Consider the following 19352-nt stretch of genomic DNA (forward strand, 5'->3'; position numbering starts at 1 on the left):
CCATTGATTCGCCGCTGTCAAGTCTAGAACTTACCTCCTCATAGAAACGGATTAAATTTGTCTGACATGACCGATCCCTCATGAAGCCATGCTGATATGGCGTTATTTGCTTATTTCCGTTGAGATGCTCTAAGATGGCATCTCTCAGAAAACCTTCAAACAGTTTACCCACAACAGATGTTAAACTTACCGGCCTATAGTTTCCAGGCTCTGTTTTTGGCCCCTTTTTGAATATTGGCACCATATTTGCCATGCGCCAATCCTGTGGGACATTCCCTGGCAGTACAGAGTCCGCAAATATCAGAAATAAGGGTCTGGCTATGACATTACTTAATTCCCTTAGGATACGGGGGTGTATGCCATCCGGTCCTGGCGATTTGTCTATTTTAATCTTTTTAAGTCGCTGATGTACTTCTTCCTGGGTCAGACAGGACACTTTTAATGGGGAATTTATTTTTGCATTCTGCATGTCATCTGACAATTTATTTTCCTCAGTGAATACATTGGAGAAAAAAATATTTAACAACTTTGCTTTCTCCTCGTCGCTCTCTGCAACTTCCCCCTCATTACTCTTTAAAGGGCCGACACCTTCAGATTTATACTTTTTAACATTTATATAATTGAAGAACACTGAACAGGGGCTGAATACTTATGTCCTGAGTAAAGGGGCTGAACACTTATGTCCTGAGTAAAGGGGCTGAATACTTATGTCCCGAGTAAAGGGGCTGAACACTTATGTCCTGAGTAAAGGGGATGAACACTTATGTCCTGAGTAAAGAGGCTGAACACTTATGTCCTGAGTAAAGGGGCTGAAGACTTATGTCCTGAGTAAAGGGGCTGAACACTTATGTCCTGAGTAAAGGGGCTGAATACTTATGTCCCGAGTAAAGGGGCTGAACACTTATGTCCTGAGTAAAGGGGATGAACACTTATGTCCTGAGTAAAGAGGCTGAACACTTATGTCCTGAGTAAAGGGGCTGAACACTTATGTCCTGAGTAAAGGTGCTGAACACTTATGTCCCGAGTAAAGGGTCTGAATACTTATGTCCTGAGTAAAGGGGCTGAACACTTATGTCCTGAGTAAAGGGGCTGAACACTTATGTCAATGTGAGATTTTAGTTTTTCCTTTTCAATAAATCAGTTAATATTTCTAACATTCTGTTCTCACTTTCTCATTATGGGGAACTGCAACTTTTTTCTTTTTTTAACACAAGGAGCAACATAGCAAATTATGAAAAACGTGAAAGGGTCTGAAGACTTTCTGAATGCCCTGTAGGTGTCTTCCCATAGCTGCATCCTAGTAACCTTCCTCTGTGACGCTGCAGTACCCTTGTGTAAGATGTGAACAGAACCCAGCATTCATAGAAATGGTCTGTCATGTAAAAGACAAAAAGTTGCCAGCTTTGGATAGAAAGGTCCCCAGATGACAGGCTGATCACAGAAGATCAGAAACTGTGATCAAGGGTTCAATTTCTCTGCAGCGCCTCCACAGGAGAAATGAAGTATTACACTGCTTTTATGTAATGCATACTCGTCCTGGTGCTCTTTGTAGCTGCTCTCCGATACATGAGGATCCTAAACATCTTATTTGAAAACATGATTTCTAAGCCAGACAGAAATGGAGATTGATCTAGCCCATGATGGAAAAATGTATACTTTTATTATATCCGAGGGCTCGTCTTATATGCATGGGTGGTTTGTTCCAGAAACGGAGCCACGCCTGTCCACAGGTCGTGTGTGGTATTGCAGCTCAGTCTCATTCACTTCAATGGAGCTGAGCCCCAATACCATGCACAACCCATGGCCAGGTGTGGAGCTGTTTGAAAACAGCCATGTTGTTTTTAGTCCTAGTCGTTAATAACCTTTTCTTTCTTCGCATTTTTTCGTTAGCTCGCTCCATTATATGAGCTGGTGAGAGAAGTGCCATGTTACTCAGTTAAAAGGCAGTACCTGAAACGGGCCATAGAGGAGTATATGAGTGAGGACAGTCCATGCCGGTGTAAACCTTGTCAGAACAAAGGGCTGCCGGTGGTCGAGGGTACAAAGTGTGTGTGCCACTGTAAGCCATACACATATGGATATTCGTGTGAGCAAGGCGTGCTGACCCAGGATGATCCCGGTAGGAGTCACACTTCTATAAAGTTTTTTAATGTCTTTTTCTTTCTTTTCAAGGTTCTTTGGTAAGATGATGGTACTTATACAGATATATCAGAGATTTACCGCAGCACCCATGTGTCTCGACACTAGGGAAATTTGCCACAATGCAAAGGGAAAATATACGCTCAGCATGAACTAGATCAAGTGAAATACAATACACAGAATAGGAGGTTACCCTCTGCTTAGGCCTCATGCACACGACCGTTGTTGTGTTCCGTTCCGCAAAATGGGGTTCCGTTGTTCCATGATCCGTTTCCGTTTTTGTTTCCGTGTGTCTTCCTTTATTTTCGGAGGACCACCAGACATAAAGAAAGGTAAAAAAAAGTCTAAGACAGGTTTGTCATGCAAGTGATAGGAAAAAAACGGACGCGTACGCGGATGACAATCTTGTGTGCCTCCGCGTTTTTTAGCGGTCCCATTGACTTGAATGGTTCGGCGAACCGTTTTCCGCGAAAATAATAGGACAGGTTATATTTTTTGGACGGACTGGAACCACGGATCACGGACGCGGATGGCAAACGGTGCATTAGCCGAGTTTTCAACGGACCCATTGAAAATCAATGGGTCCGCAGAAAATCACGAAAAGCGGTACAACGGACACGGAATGAAACAACGGTCGTGTGCATGAGGCCTTATAATAATGTGAACACACCGGCTCTTTGTATGCTGCAAGAACCATCTGTAGTGGAGGCAAAATCGACCCAGGACCGTGTCCTGCCACAAAGCGTTTTGTGGACCGTTGCTGCCGGCACTGAGCCAGTTTATGCTGTTGCAGCCTATAATACATAGTGTGTATTATTCATAGGTTCTGCTCCTGCATTATAATCCCTATTTCATAGGGTACTGTTTTAATGTGAAGTCAAAGATTTGAGAATAAATAGGCTTATACAGGCTAAGTGATAAAAATATTTACTAATTGTGATTTAATTATATTAAAGATAAAACAGAAGGATGAAACAAACAACTCACATACATAGTAAAAAAAACAATAGCTCTAACAATAGCTCAAACCAATGAGCAAACTCCAATTCGTCGACACTACCAACATAGCACGTGACTGACGCCTGAGGTGATAGGAGAGGTATAGTCACAGATATCCTTCTTCACATGATGTCTCCTGTGGCTTGCAGCTCTTTTCCATCATGCATGAAGTTTATACCTCTTAGTCCCTCCTCATTAGGATGCGCAATGTGCAAAATTCATGCCCCTGAGGTAATCACATAGGCAGGAATGCAGCCTTTAGAGCACAATGGAGGTCTTGAATATGCTTACTAGCTAAACTCCATTCAGGGAATAGTACAACATTGAAAGGCTAAGGGTCCATTCACACGTCCGCAAATGGGTCCGCATCCGTTCCGCAATATTGGACCCATTTTTTCTCAATGGGACAGGAATAGATGCATAGAGCACACTATGTGCTCTGCGCATCCGCATTTCCGGAGCGCGGCCCTGAACTTCCAGGCCGCGGCTCTGCCAAAAAATAGAACATGTCCTATTCTTGTCCGCAAATGCGGACAAGAATAGGCAGTTCTATGGGGGGTGCCGGCCGGGTGTATTGCAGATCCGCAATACACTACGAACGTGTGAATGGACCCTAATAAGTAAAGGTAATGATAATTAAAAGGAAAGAACCAATAAGAACAACTACAAAATACCCTTCTAACACAGGTACCTGAAGTAAGATTGCGACATGCAACACATGTGGACAAACTCATGTCCAGTCATAAATGTCGTAAGCAGTGTAGAGCCTAGATTGGAAATGTTGGGAAGTGGGGGTAATTAGCAAATTTTGGAATTCCCTTCCTGTCCCTTCGCATTGCTTCCACTCCTCTGGGGTGTTCAGCTATACTTGCCCTCTCTAGGCCCAGAGGTGGTGCACCTTTATATCTAGTGCCACTTACCTCTACTTCTAGCTAGCTTCACGCAGGAATATCAGTGTCTGTCAGCTCTTATTTCTTGTGTCAGGCGTCTCCTGGACCTTTCACAGTTTTGTTTTATTCTAGAAAAATACCTTTACTTGCCAGAAAGCGTCACAGCCAGGGAGAAAAAAAACCCACCTTCTCCCTGGCTGTGACACCCTCCGCTGTGATTTGACCGCACCACAGCCAGGGATAATGGCGCCGGTGTGGTATCTGTCTGGTAAGTAATCAATGTTATGGTATAGAGGCGACTACTGATAGTCTCTTGTATTGTCTTTCTTCAAGGGGTTATTGATGGTAACTGGGGCTGCTGGACATCCTGGAGTACCTGCGCTGGGAGCACTGGGAGACGAGTGAGAAGCCGCGTCTGTAATAACCCTTCTCCTGCTGGTGGGGGGAAGCACTGCACTGGGGACTCAATAGAAAGCCAGAAATGTGAAGAGGATGAGTTACTGCATTTACGGTACATTTTATTTGCATTTTGTTCCTCGGTGCACTGGTCATACACCGGACAGCCGCTCGGTACTGAGTTACCGCAGAGCACCGTATGATTCGTGTAATGCAGCGGATGTTAAGGGATATTCTCATCCTAGAAATTTATGGAATATCCACAGAGCTGGGCGCCACACTTATGTCCAGCATAGGGGTCCCCCGTCCCCTTGTCCTTGCGACTCACTCCACTCTCTCACACACAGCATCCACACAGTTTAAATAAACAGCCTCTAACTAGAGGGGGTGGGACCAGCCCACATCCAGCAACTATCTCTAGTAACAAACCCCTAATCCCTATATACAGCCTTTGGAAAGGTAATACCTTATGCATTAACCCCTTAAGCAGTGGGCCGCTGGCGCACTGCACATCCACTTCTATTGGCGATCCCAATACTGCTGAGCGAGCAAGTATGGAGAGGTGAATACAGACAGTCATGCGTCTGTGCAGCCACCTCTCCTTTCACAGTGCCCATGGGTCAGGTAGGGGCAGGGGGTCGGGGTGGAGATGATGTGTTTCCTAGATTTATCATCAGTAGATATGCCATAGATATCTAAAATGAAAATAGCGGATTATTGCAGAATCTGTGGGGCAGCATCTCCTTGGCTGTAGTTTACGTGTGGAAGCGTCATCTCCTTGGGTCTAGCATATCCTGGGTTGCAGCAGCTTCTGCGTGTTGCATCTTCTGGGTATGGCATATCCATGGGCGTCCGCAGACATTTTTCCAGGGGGGGCATAGTTTTATTGACATCCATGCTCTGCTTGTTTCTGAGAATGTAATGAAGGGGAGGGGGGTATTCATTATCACAAAGTATAATAACGCATGAGCTGTGCAGTGGCGGATCCAGAGCCTGGTCTCGGGAGGGGCACTTCCAGATTATTTTCTGTCCGCCGCCACAAAACAATGGTGCTTATAGAACAGACTACACGGTGTAGCGGTATACTGTATATTGTGTGGCACAGTGTAGCGGTATACTGTATATTGTGTGGCACAGTGTAGAGGTATACTGTATATTGTGTGGCACAGTGTAGAGGTATACTGTATATTGTGGGGCACAGTGTAGAGGTATACTGTATATTGTGTGGCACAGTGTAGCGGTATACTGTATATTGTGGGGCACAGTGTAGAGGTATACTGCATATTGTGTGGCACAGTGTAGCGGTATACTGCATATTGTGTGGCACAGTGTAGAGGTATACTGTATATTGTGTGGCACAGTGTAGAGGTATACTGTATTGTGTGGCACAGTGTAGCGCTATACTGTATATTGTGTGGCACAGTGTAGAGGTATACTGTATATTGTGTGGCACAGTGTAGAGGTATACTGTATATTGTGTGGCACAGTGTAGCGGTATACTGTATATTGTGTGGCACAGTGTAGAGGTATACTGTATATTGTGTGGCACAGTGTAGAGGTATACTGTATATTGTGTGGCACAGTGTAGCGGTATACTGTATATTGTGTGGCACAGTGTAGAGGTATACTGTATATTGTGTGGCACAGTGTAGCGGTATACTGTATATTGTGTGGCACAGTGTAGCGGTATACTGTATATTGTGTGGCACAGTGTAGCGGTATACTGTATATTGTGTGGCACAGTGTAGCGGTATACTGTATATTGTGTGGCACAGTGTAGCGATATACTGTATATTGTGTGGCACAGTGTAGCGGTATACTGTATATTGTGTGGCACAGTGTAGCGGTATACTGTATATTGTGTGGCACAGTGTAGAGGTATACTGTATATTGTGTGGCACAGTGTAGAGGTATACTGTATATTGTGTGGCACAGTGTAGAGGTATACTGTATATTGTGTGGCACAGTGTAGAGGTATACTGTATATTGTGTGGCACAGTGTAGAGGTATACTGTATATTGTGTGGCACAGTGTAGAGGTATACTGTATATTGTGTGGCACAGTGTAGAGGTATACTGTATATTGTGTGGCACAGTGTAGCGGTATACTGTATATTGTGTGGCACAGTGTAGCGGTATACTGTATATTGTGTGGCACAGTGTAGAGGTATACTGTATATTGTGTGGCACAGTGTAGAGCTATACTGTATATTGTGTGGCACAGTGTAGAGGTATACTGTATATTGTGTGGCACAGTGTAGCGGTATACTGTATATTGTGTGGCACAGTGTAGCGGTATACTGTATATTGTGTGGCACAGTGTAGCGGTATACTGTATATTGTGTGGCACAGTGTAGAGGTATACTGTATATTGTGGGGCACAGTGTAGAGGTATACTGTATATTTGTTTGGCACAGTGTAGCGGTATACTGTATATTGTGTGGCACAGTGTAGAGGTATACTGTATATTGTGGGGCACAGTGTAGCGGTATACTGTATATTGTGTGGCACAGTGTAGCGGTATACTGTATATTGTGTGGCACAGTGTAGAGGTATACTGTATATTGTGTGGCACAGTGTAGAGGTATACTGTATATTCTGTGGCACAGTGTAGCGCTATACTGTATATTGTGTGGCACAGTGTAGAGGTATACTGTATATTGTATGGCACAGTGTAGAGGTATACTGTATATTGTGTGGCACAGTGTAGCGGTATACTGTATATTGTGGGGCACAGTGTAGAGGTATACTGTATATTGTGTGGCACAGTGTAGCAGTATACTGTATATTGTGGGGCACAGTGTAGAGGTATACTGTATATTGTGTGGCACAGTGTAGAGGTATACTGTATATTGTGGGGCACAGTGTAGAGGTATATTGTGGGGCACAGTGTAGAGGTATACTGTAATATTGTGGGGCACAGTGTAGCGGTATACTGTATATTATGGGGCACAGTGTAGAGGTATACTGTATATTGTGTGGCACAGTGTAGCGGTATACTGTATATTGTGGGGCACAGTGTAGAGGTATACTGTATATTGTGTGGCACAGTGTAGAGGTATACTGTATATTGTGCGGCACAGTGTAGCGGTATACTGTATATTGTGTGGCACAGTGTAGCGGTATACTGTATATTGTGGGGCACAGTGTAGAGATATACTGTATATTGTGGGGCACAGTGTAGCGGTATACTGTATATTATGGGGCACAGTGTAGAGGTATACTGTATATTGTGTGGCACAGTGTAGAGGTATACTGTATATTGTGGGGCACAGTGTAGAGGTATACTGTATATTGTGGGGCACAGTGTAGAGGTATACTGTATATTGTGGGGCACAGTGTAGAGGTATACTGTATATTGTGTGGCACAGTGTAGAGGTATACTGTATATTGTGGGGCACAGTGTAGAGATATACTGTATATTGTGGGGCACAGTGTAGCGGTATACTGTATATTGTGGGGCACAGTGTAGAGGTATACTGTATATTGTGTGGCACAGTGTAGAGGTATACTGTATATTGTGGGGCACAGTGTAGAGGTATACTGTATATTGTGTGGCACAGTGTAGAGGTATACTGTATATTGTGGGGCACAGTGTAGAGATATACTGTATATTGTGGGGCACAGTGTAGCGGTATACTGTATATTATGGGGCACAGTGTAGAGGTATACTGTATATTGTGGGGCACAGTGTAGAGGTATACTGTATATTGTGTGGCACAGTGTAGCGGTATATTGTGTGGCACAGTGTAGCGGTATACTGTATATTGTGTGGCACAGTGTAGCGGTATACTGTATATTGTGTGGCACAGTGTAGCGGTATACTGTATATTGTGTGGCACAGTGTAGCGGTATACTGTATATTGTGTGGCACAGTGTAGAGGTATACTGTATATTGTGTGGCACAGTGTAGAGGTATACTGTATATTGTGGGGCACAGTGTAGAGGTATACTGTATATTGTGTGGCACAGTGTAGAGGTATACTGTATATTGTGTGGCACAGTGTAGAGGTATACTGTATATTGTGGGGCACAGTGTAGAGGTATACTGTATATTGTGTGGCACAGTGTAGTGGTATACTGTATATTGTGGGGCACAGTGTAGAGGTATACTGTATATTGTGTGGCACAGTGTAGAGGTATACTGTATATTGTGGGGCACAGTGTAGAGGTATACTGTACATTGTGTGGCACAGTGTAGCGGTATTCTGTATATTGTGGGGCCCAGTGTAGCGGTATACTGTATATTGTGGGCCCCAGTGTAGCGGTATACTGTATATTGTGGGGCACAGTGTAGCGGTATACTGTATATTGTGTGGCACAGTGTAGCGGTATACTGTATATTGTGTGGGGCACAGTGTAGAGGTATACTTTATATTGTGGGCCCCAGTGTAGCGGTATACTGTATATTGTGGGGCACAGTGTAGCGGTATACTGTATATTGTGTGGCACAGTGTAGAGGTATACTGTATATTGTGTGGCACAGTGTAGAGGTATACTGTATATTGTGTGGCACAGTGTAGAGGTATACTGTATATTGTGGGGCACAGTGTAGCGGTATACTGTATATTGTGGGCCCCAGTGTAGCGGTATACTGTATATTGTGGGGCACAGTGTAGAGGTATACTGTATATTGTGTGGCACAGTGTAGCGGTATTCTGTATATTGTGGGGCCCAGTGTAGCGGTATACTGTATATTGTGGGCCCCAGTGTAGCGGTATACTGTATATTGTGGGGCCCAGTGTAGCGGTATACTGTATATTGTGGGCCCCAGTGTAGCGGTATATGTGTAAAACATAAACATATTTCACATGAACACTTACAGTTACTTGGCTTGGCCCTTGGAGATCTCGGACGCCCCTTCCACACTTTGGCGGGGGCTCGGCGGAGCTGATGTTGTGTTTTATCCTATTGAGAAAGATTTCATAATAAGGATTTGGAGAAGGAGCAGAGGGAGAGCAGAGCAGGGAGAGGCCGGTGCTGCTACTAGGGGGTCATACCATGGGGGAGTAATAAAGCCCACCATAATGCCCCCCCCCCAGTAGTAATAATTCTCCTTATAATGTGACAGTGTAAAAAATACCCCCTTATGCCCCCAGTTGAGCTAATGTCCCCATAATGTGCCAGTATAAAATACCCCTATATTGTGCCCCCAGTAAATGCCCCCATAGTGCTTCTCTCCCCCCTTCCCCATAGTACCCCCATAATGTGTCAGTATAAAATCCCCTTATATAGTGCCCCCAGTAAATGCCTCCATAGTTATCCTCTCCCCCCTCCCTCCTAGTGCCCCCCATAATGTACCAGTATAAAATGCTCCAGTAGATGCCCTCAGTGTCCTCCATAATTTGCAAGTAGAAAATACCCAATCTTAGTGCCCCCCGTAGATGACCCCAGAGTACTCCTCTCCCCCTTCCCCATAGTACCCACCATAATGTGTCACAGTATAAAATGTTACTGCACAGAGCCCCCCATATAAAACACCCCTTCTTTGTGGCCTCAGTAGATGCCCCTATAGTGCCCCCAATAATGTGCCAGTAATAACAGCCCCCCTATTATGTGCCAGTAATAACAGCCCCCCCATCATGTGCCAGTAATAACAGCCCCCCATCATGTGCCAGTAATAACAGCCCCCTCATCATGTGCCAGTAATGACAGCCCCCCTTGTGCCAGTAATGACAGCCCCCTCATCATGTGCCAGTAATAACAGCCCCCTCATCATGTGCCAGTAATGACAGCCCCCATTATGTGCCAGTAATGACAGCCCCCCCATTATGTGCCAGTAATGACAGCCCCCCCTTGTGCCAGTAATGACAGCCCCCCATTATGTGCCAGTAGCCAGAGACCCCCATTATGTGCCAGCAGCCACCAGTATTGTACACAAAAAAAATAATAAACACTTATACTTACCTCCTTGGCAGCGATGCAATGCAGGCCTCTTCCGGCCTGTGTCCCGCGCTGTACGGCACAGGCCGCGCGATGACATCATCACGCCGCCTGCGCCGGCCTCTGATAGGCTGCAGGCACTAGGCCGTCAGCCTATCAGAGGAAGAGGAAGGGACACGCCTCTCCCTCCCCTGCCTCAGCACTTCCATCTATATCGCTGTCCTGAGGACGGCGATACAGATGACTATGGACATGAGTGCTTCCACAATGGAAGCGTTCATCTCCCTGTGCTCCGCCGCCGCCCCCCCCCCCCCCAACTTCTGAGCAGCTCGGGGGGGGGGGGGGCGGGCAATTGCCCAATTGCCCCCCCCTGGATCCGCCAGTGCTGCAGAGCAGAGGCAGAATCCTTGGGTGCAACATGTCTTGGCGCAGGCTCTCTTGGGTGCAGTCTCTTATTTGTGCAGCATTTCCAGAAGTGCAATATGTCCAGAGGTAAAGAAGCTTCTGGGCGCAGCATTTCTGGGTGCATTCACTTTTGTTTGCAGCACCTCTTGAGGTTTAGCATTTTCTGGGTGCTGCCTCTAATGGGTGCAACATCTCCTGGGTTGCAGTATTCTCTGTGTGCATCATCTCCTAGGTACTGTCTCTTTTGTGTGCAGCATCTCCTGAGGTTCAGCGTTTTCTGGGTGCAGCCTCTTATATGTGCAGCATCTCCTGGGTGCAGTACCTCCTGAGGTTCAGCATCCCCTGGGTGCAGTATCTCCTGAGGTTCAGCATCTCCTGGGTGCAGCATCTCCTGAGGTTTATCATTTTCTGGGTGTAGCCTCTTGTGGGTACAGCATCTCCTGAGGTTGAACATCATCAGGCTGCAGCCTCTTCTGAGTGCAACATCACTTGGGTGCAGCATCTCCTGAGGTTCAGCATCTTCTGGGTGCAGCATCTCCTGAGGTTTATCATTTTCTGGGTGCAGCATCTCCTGAGCTTCGTCTTCTGGCTGCATCCTCTTCTGAACGCAGCATCTCCTGGGTGTATTGCTGATGATTTCTGATTTCATGGTACATTGCACACGGCAGATTTTTCTTTACTTCTTGTCCAAGTCCATCCCCAGGAATGAGTTAATCATATTTAATTTGGAATCATTTGTGGGAGACGCAGACCACATCTGCCACGTGCTCATATTGTGACGTGACCTGTCCTTTCCTGAAACGCTCACCTGTTCTGACGACTGTCACCTCCACTTAGTCACTGACTGGACAATAAACGCCATTGTCTCCAGAACGAGGCCTCCCAGCTTGTCGTGGCCCGGGGGCTCATCCTGATTTCTTTATACATGAGTCGTTTTTATTACGTGTTGAGATAAACTACAATCCTTATCATAAACCCGCCACCCGGCTCTCTTGTTCCCACCCGCAACTCATGTCACCCCGTGTGGCTGCCAGACACCGTGTCATACAGAATGTATTCTTCATCGCTCATGGCGGCAGATCCCTTTATCTTAGGAAAAAACATGGCTGCATTCATTCTTCGTAAAACAGCGCCACCTCTGTTTATGGGTTCTGCCTGATATTGCAGCTCTGCCTCATTAATTTCCGTAGAACTGAGCTGCAATACCAGACACGACCTGTGGGCAGGGGTGGTGCTATTTCTGTTTTTTATTTTTATTTCCAGACAACCCATTTAAAGCATCTGTTAGAAACTCCAGGTACAACATTCGGGTCTCATAGCGCACACTAGGGCACCGTCCGACCCTCCATTATTGTAAGGGGCTCATTGTTTTATGAAATGCTCTAAATTAAACAAGAGCACCACCCTGTCCTTTAAAGGGGTTGTGCAGGATTAGCAAAACATGGTTGCTTGATTCCAAAAAACAGCCCCACACCTGTCCGTGGGCTGTGCCTGGTATTGCAGCTTCATTGAATTGAATGGGTCTGAGCTGTAATACCACAAGCAACCTTTGTACAAGGGTGGTGCTGTTTTTGGAAGTAAGAGACCTCCCATAGTAAGTATATACACAGAGCGTCTACTGTGACCACTCCAATACACGTACTGAACTGGTGGTCACCCAGACAGGAAGCTGGTGGTTTCAATTCGTATTTTTGTCTTTCTCTATAGTACGGTGGAGCCGCACTGCTTCGACATCAAAATCTTACCAACAGAGTTCTGCCCAGCCCCCCCTCCACTGGAAAATGGCTACATCCAGGTACCGCATCCGTCCACGTCTCCCCCAGGACCGCATTTTCTCCCGCGTTGTCTCTCTTTCCTATATACAAAGTAGCTAAAAACCGAACCTTTTGATAAATGTTGCAGGAGGCTATGGACTAAAGTCGCCTGTGGGTGCAAACCTCCTAATACTTTCCAGCAGACGTTCTGCGGGTCCTCCCCCACCCTGATCTCTCCTCAGGGCTTGTAGAAGGCGGTATATTTTACTTACCATTACTGACATATCGCCAGCATATACCGTAGAGAACCGCTCCACTAATTCCCGCTCATACATGCAGAAATTAAAGTGGGCAACAGGCCTTCTATCGCAAACAGCTTCACGCCCGTCTCACATCTGTCTCTGAAGCTCATCTCCATTGAAGTGAATGTGGCTGCAGTACCTGACACCTCCTGTGGGCAGGCGGGGCGCCGTTTATGTAAGAAAGCAGCCGGGATTTCCTAAATTCTGGACGTTTCCTTAACAGGACGACGACGGCTCTCACCATGTTGGAAAACGCATAATATACGCCTGCCACGGCGGATATACAATGACGGGTGACCCCATTGGCGAGTGTAACGATGACCGACAGTGGCGAATCGGTGCCATGCAATGCAAACGTGAGTACAAATATCATATTATTATCAATGCACATAGTAAACGGATGAATCGAACGCGGGGGATGGGAAGTATTAAAGGGGTTGTCCCACAAAAAATATTCTACAGTTTTTAAACCAGCACCTAAACCTATATACTTTTGTAATTGCATGTAGTTAAAAATTTAGCATAGACGCTGAGTTATTCACTGAAATCTATCTACACAGCGCCACCTGCTGTTTGTTTTTTCTTATTTGTTTGACCTGCTCACTGAGATGGCCGCACATGCTCAGTTTCATCCTTCAACTGGCTCCTGAGGTGTGATAGGGAGAGCTGAGACACGCCCCCTGAGCTGTGATAGGGGGATCATGGCCACGCCCCCTTAGCTGCAGCAGAAAAGACACTCCCCCTGAGCTGTGGTAGGGAGAGCTCAGACACGCCCCTTTAGCTGCAGCAGAGAAGACACTCCCCTTGAGCTGTGGTAGGCAGAGCTCAGACACGCCCCTTTAGCTGCAGCAGAAAAGACACTCCCCCTGAGCTGTGGTAGGGAGAGCTCAGACACGCCCCTTAGCTGCAGCAGAAAAGACACTCCCCCTGAGCTGTGGTAGGGAGAGCTGAGACACGCCCCTTTAGCTGCAGCAGAAAAGACACTCCCCCTGAGCTGTGGTAGGGAGAGCTGAGACACGCCCCTTTAGCTGTCAGCTTGATATAAATCTAGCAGAGCAATGAATGGGGAGATCTCTGGATCCATGTGAGGTACAGGGCTGGTTCTAGCTTTGTTAGAAAGGGGTTGTCATGTGCTATATGATGTATTTATTTACATTAGTTATAGGATAACCCCTTTAAGTGGAAGTTTATGTGATGGGCGCCGTGTTGGGAACCAGGTTTGCGCATTGTCTCGATTACATGGGGCATTTTTCTCATATTAGTGAAGCTCGGTGCCCCTTGCGCTGCCACTGGTGGCTGAGTTTTATTTGCCTGGACCCCTGGTGGCGGTTACAGCGCCCGATCTTATATCCAGAGCATTTGTGTGCTGCTCCGATGTCGGTGGGGGTCATTGCTCTGCAGATTTGGAGGTGAATCTGGGAATTTTGCTGAGTACGCTACCAGTTGAAATCTGCACAAAAATATCCATTCTGCGGGTCAGTGATCTGCTCGGTGTGAACACGGTCCTGACAGCCCTGTTCCCCTGCACTTGCAGACTGTCGCCCTGATGCAATGTATCTGATGGAGGCTGACTCTGACACATTGTGGTTACATTGTATCCTCTCAGGGGTGATGTGTTCCGCTCCTCATCTCCCAAGGGATGTTAAAGCTGCTCCGGAGAAGGACTCCTATGAAGTTGGGGACAAGCTGAGGCTGTCGTGTCCCCCCGGGCTGGATTTGGATGGTCCTGGTGTTATCCAGTGCAGTTCAAGCCTAACCTGGAATCCTCCTGTGCAAAGCATCCAGTGTATGAAGAGCGGTGAGTGTGGATAATGTGCGACTTACCGTCACATGACATTAGAGAAATACAACAACGGTATAAGAAGAAATACCGCAATGTATGTCACTGTACAGCCATATACAGAGCACCATGTCGTGTAGTCATTGTGTAGTATAGCAGTACTGTGAATGTGTGTGGTATAGCAGTACTATGTATGTGTATTGTATAGCAGTGCTATGTATTTATGCGGCATAGCAGTATTATGAATGTTTGTGGTATAGCAGTACTATATACAGACGTGGACAAAATTGTTGGTACCCTTTGGTCAATGAAAGAAAAAGTCACAATGGTCACAGAAATAACTTTAATCTGACAAAAGTAATAATAAATTAAAATTCTATAAATGTTAACCAATGAAAGTCAGACATTGTTTTTCAACCATGCTTCAACAGAATTATGTAAAAAAATAAACTCATGAAACAGGCATGGACAAAAATGATGGTACCCCTAGAAAACACAGAACATAATGTGACCAAAGGGACATGTTAATTCAAGGTGTGTCCACTAATTAGCATCACAGGTGTCTACAACCTTGTAATCAGCCATTGGGCCTATATATATGGCTCCAGGTAATCACTGTGTTGTTTGGTGATATGGTGTGTACCACACTCGACATGGACCAGAGGAAGCAAAGGAAAGAGCTGTCTCAAGAGATCAGAAAGAAAATTATAGACAAGCATGTTAAAGGTAAAGGCTATAAGACCATCTCCAAGCAACTAGATGTTCCTGTGAGTACAGTTGCACATATTATTCATAAGTTTAAGATCCATGGGACTGTAGCCAACCTCCCTGGACGTGGCCGCAGGAGGAAAATTGATGACAAATCTAAGAGACGGATAATCCGAATGGTAACAAAAGAGCCTAGAAAGACTTCTAAAGAGATTCAAGGTGAACTTCATGCTCAAGGAACATCAGTGTCAGATCGCACCATCCGTCGTTGTTTGAGCCAAAGTGGACTACATGGGAGACGACCAAGGAGGACACCATTGTTGAAAACGAATCATAAAAAAGCAAGACTGGAATATGCCAAACTACATGTTGACAAGCCACAAAGCTTCTGGGAGAATGTCCTGTGGACAGATGAGACAAAAATCGAAGTTTTTGCCAAGGCACATCAGCTGTATGTTCACAGACGAAAAAATGAAGCATATCAAGAAAAGAACACTGTCCCTACTGTGAAACATGGAGGAGGCTCTGTTATGTTCTGGGGCTGCTTTGCTGCGTCTGGCACAGGGTGTCTTGAATCTGTGCAGGGTACAATGAAATCTCAAGACTATCAAGGAATTCTAGAGAGAAATGTACTAGCCAGTGTCAGAAAGCTTGGTCTCAGTCGCAGGTCATGGGTCTTGCAACAGGACAATGACCCAAAACACACCGCTAAAAACACCCAAGAATGGCTAAGAGGAAAAAATTGGACTATTCTAAAGTGGCCTTCTATGAGCCCTGACCTCAATCCTATTGAGCATCTTTGGAAGGAGCTGAAACATGCAGTCTGGAAAAGGCACCCTTCAAACCGGACACAACTGGAGCAGTTTGCTCATGAGGAGTGGGCCAAAATACCTGCTGAGAGGTGCAGATGTCTCATTGACAGTTACAGGAAGCGTTTGATTGCAGTGATTGCCTCAAAAGGTTGCGCAACAAAATATTAAGTTAGGGGTACCATCATTTTTGTCCATGCCTGTTTCATGAGTTTATTTTTTTACATAATTCTGTTGAAGCATGGTTGAAAAACAATGTCTGACTTTCATTGGTTAACATTTATAGAATTTTAATTTATTATTACTTTTGTCAGATTAAAGTTATTTCTGTGACCATTGTGACTTTTTCTTTCATTGACCAAAGGGTACCAACAATTTTGTCCACGTCTGTATGTATGCGGCATTGCAGTACTATGTATTTATGTGGCAAAGCAGTACTATGAATGTTTGTGGTATAGTATTATTATTTATGTGTGCGGTATAGCAGTACTATGAATGTGTGTGGTACAGCAGTACTATGTACGTATGTATGCGGTATAGCAGTACTATGAATGTGGGCAGTATAACAGTACTATGTATGTGTGTGGTATAGCAGTACTATGTATGTGTGCGGTATAGCAGTACTATGTATGTGTGCGTTATAGCAGTACTATGTATGTGTGCGTTATAGCAGTACTATGTATGTGTGCGGTATAGCAGTACTATGTATGTGTGCGGTATAGCAGTACTATGTATGTGTGCGGTATAGCAGTACTATGTATGTGTGCAGCATAGCAGTACTATGTATGTGTGTGGGATAGGAGTACTATGTATGTGTGCGGTATAGCAGTACTATGTATGTGTGTAGTATAGCAGTACTATGTATGTATGTGTGCGGTATAGCAGTACTATGTATGTGTGCAGTATAGCAGTACTATGTATGTGTGTGGGATAGGAGTACTATGTATGTGTGTGGGATAGGAGTACTATGTATGTGTGCGGTATAGCAGTACTATGTATGGGTGTGGTATAGCAGTACTATGTATGTGTGTGGTATAGCAGTACTATGTATGTGAGCAGTATAGCAGTACTATGTATGTTAGCAGTATAGCAGTACTATGTTAGTGCAGTATAGCAGTACTATGTATGTATGTATGTGTGTGGTATAGCAGTACGATGTATGTGTGTGGGATAGGAGTACTATGTATGTGTGTGGTATAGCAGTATTATGTATGGATCCCAGCGGTGGGAAACACACATATCAGACAATGGGGACATATCCTAGCAATATGCCCACATTGTCTCAGATGGGAATTCCCCTTTAACATGGCGCCCGCCCGTGTGTGCAGCAGGCATCATGGCCGGCGGGTTTCAAACAGCCTAGACCCGCGGCTAACGATCGCGACCAGCAATAATGCCAATCGCGGTCATTAAAGCCTTGAGATGCTATGATCAAGTGAGATCACGGCATCTAAAGGGTGGAGAGAGCTGCTGCAGGACGTGACACAGAGATGTGGGCAGACAGGTATATGGTCACCCAAATACACCCCGCTCCTTGATGCTTCAAGTCCAAGGTAGGACCCCAGCGTGGTTGAGCACCACAGTCTTGGGTTAGACAACTCAGTTCCTGAATCCTCTTTCCATAAAGGCAGTTCCCCGATTACAGGTGTCATCCTCCCCTGTTACAGGACGTACGGTATAATGGAGTAACGGTAAGATCTCTCTCTTCCTGTAGAAGCCGCAGTCACCCAAAAAGTGGATGATTCCAAATGCAAACCGTGGGAAAAAATCCAGGACTCTACGTGCACCTGCAAAATGCCTTTTGAGTGCGGGTGAGTGTGATATAAGCGTGAACCGCGCGGATTCAGATATTACACCGCGTACACGTACAGCACCGGTCCAATGATCTGGATGCTCTGAGGAGCAGACACAGCCCTGATGATGGATCTCAGGGACCTTCTCCCCCTCAGTTACTGATGACCACTTGGAGTTCTGTATATGGGGGAGGAGGAGGGAAGTAGGCAGTGGATCCTCCACCGATGTCCCCCTCTTCATCCACATTCAGGGTCACGGTTGGATAATATTATTATGTACTGTGCTTGCTTTTCAGTTCCTCGTTGGATATATGCGCCATCGATGGTAGAACAAGCAGAAACGTGGCGCTAACCGTCTGTAAAATGCACGCCCTGCAGTGTCTGGGGAGGACATACACCCTGACCAAGGACGCAGACTGCAAATTCCCCCAAAAAGCAGAGCGGACATGTGACTCGTGCCACTTGTGGGAAACCTGCTCAGGTAGAGGATCGCCATCATTTCTGGGGGACTGGTATTCATCACATACATCCCATACACTGTGAGACAAGGAGCAGAGATTTCCAACCGTGGAGTTCGTGGCTCCACTGCTGGAAATGAATGGCTTCTGCTGACATGTCCAGATAGCACATTGGGAGATGATCTAGAAAATATCAGACCTACGATGCATCCATGAGGCCCTGGGGGGTTGTCCCCGTTTTTTCTAACATGACAGCCCCTTTCTATACTGAGATCTCACAGGGTACAGTGTATTTCTGTATACTCTAGTTACTATGGGGTTAAAGGAGCTTTACAGTTTTCTTTACGATACTATGACTTTCTAATAGACTTCATGCGTCAGTTTTTCACCATTTTTTTAAATCTCTGCCTTCTTTCAGTGAATAAGCACACTGCTTCCATTCAGAGGCAGTAATCCTGTCCACAACTCATCCTGCTCTCAGCTGAGAAGTGGAGACAGTTGTATCCAGTCTAGACAATGCTCTGTGAGCTAAACAGTCCAGACTCCAGACTGATACATTGTAACAAACTAGCACAGTTGTATCCAGTCTAGACAATGCTCTGTGAGCTAAACAGTCCGGACTCCAGACTGATACATTGTAACAAACTAGCACAGTTGTATCCAGTGTAGACAATGCTCTGTGAGCTAAACAGCCCGGACTCCAGACTGATACATTGTAACAAACTAGTACAGTTGTATCCAGTCTAGACAATGCTCTGTGAGCTAAACAGCCTGGACTCCAGACTGATACATTGTAACAAACCAGCACAGTTGTATCCAGTCTAGACAATGCTCTTTGAGCTAAACAGCCTGGACTCCAGACTGATACATTGTAACAAACTAGCACAGTTGTATCCAGTCTAGACAATGCTCTGTGAGCTAAACAGTCCGGACTCCAGACTGATACATTGTAACAAACTAGCACAGTTGTATCCAGTCTAGACAATGCTCTGTGAGCTAAACAGCCTGGACTCCAAACTGATACATTGTAACAAACT

General features: G+C 45.6%; 1 protein-coding gene across 1 annotated transcript in view; it reads left to right on the forward strand.

Moving 5' to 3' along the window:
- The window catches only part of C7 (complement C7), a 55344-nt gene that overhangs the window by 34518 nt on the left and 1474 nt on the right, over positions 1-19352 (forward strand). The window contains exons 11-17 of the mRNA XM_044276699.1: positions 1891-2119; positions 4362-4539; positions 12419-12506; positions 12991-13123; positions 14374-14565; positions 17779-17875; positions 18154-18338. Of these exons, the coding sequence (XP_044132634.1) occupies positions 1891-2119; positions 4362-4539; positions 12419-12506; positions 12991-13123; positions 14374-14565; positions 17779-17875; positions 18154-18338 (1102 nt within the window). The remainder of the gene's footprint in view (positions 1-1890; positions 2120-4361; positions 4540-12418; positions 12507-12990; positions 13124-14373; positions 14566-17778; positions 17876-18153; positions 18339-19352) is intronic.

Source organism: Bufo gargarizans, chromosome 1, assembly GCF_014858855.1.
Source record: "Bufo gargarizans isolate SCDJY-AF-19 chromosome 1, ASM1485885v1, whole genome shotgun sequence".
Lineage (NCBI taxonomy): Eukaryota > Metazoa > Chordata > Amphibia > Anura > Bufonidae > Bufo > Bufo gargarizans.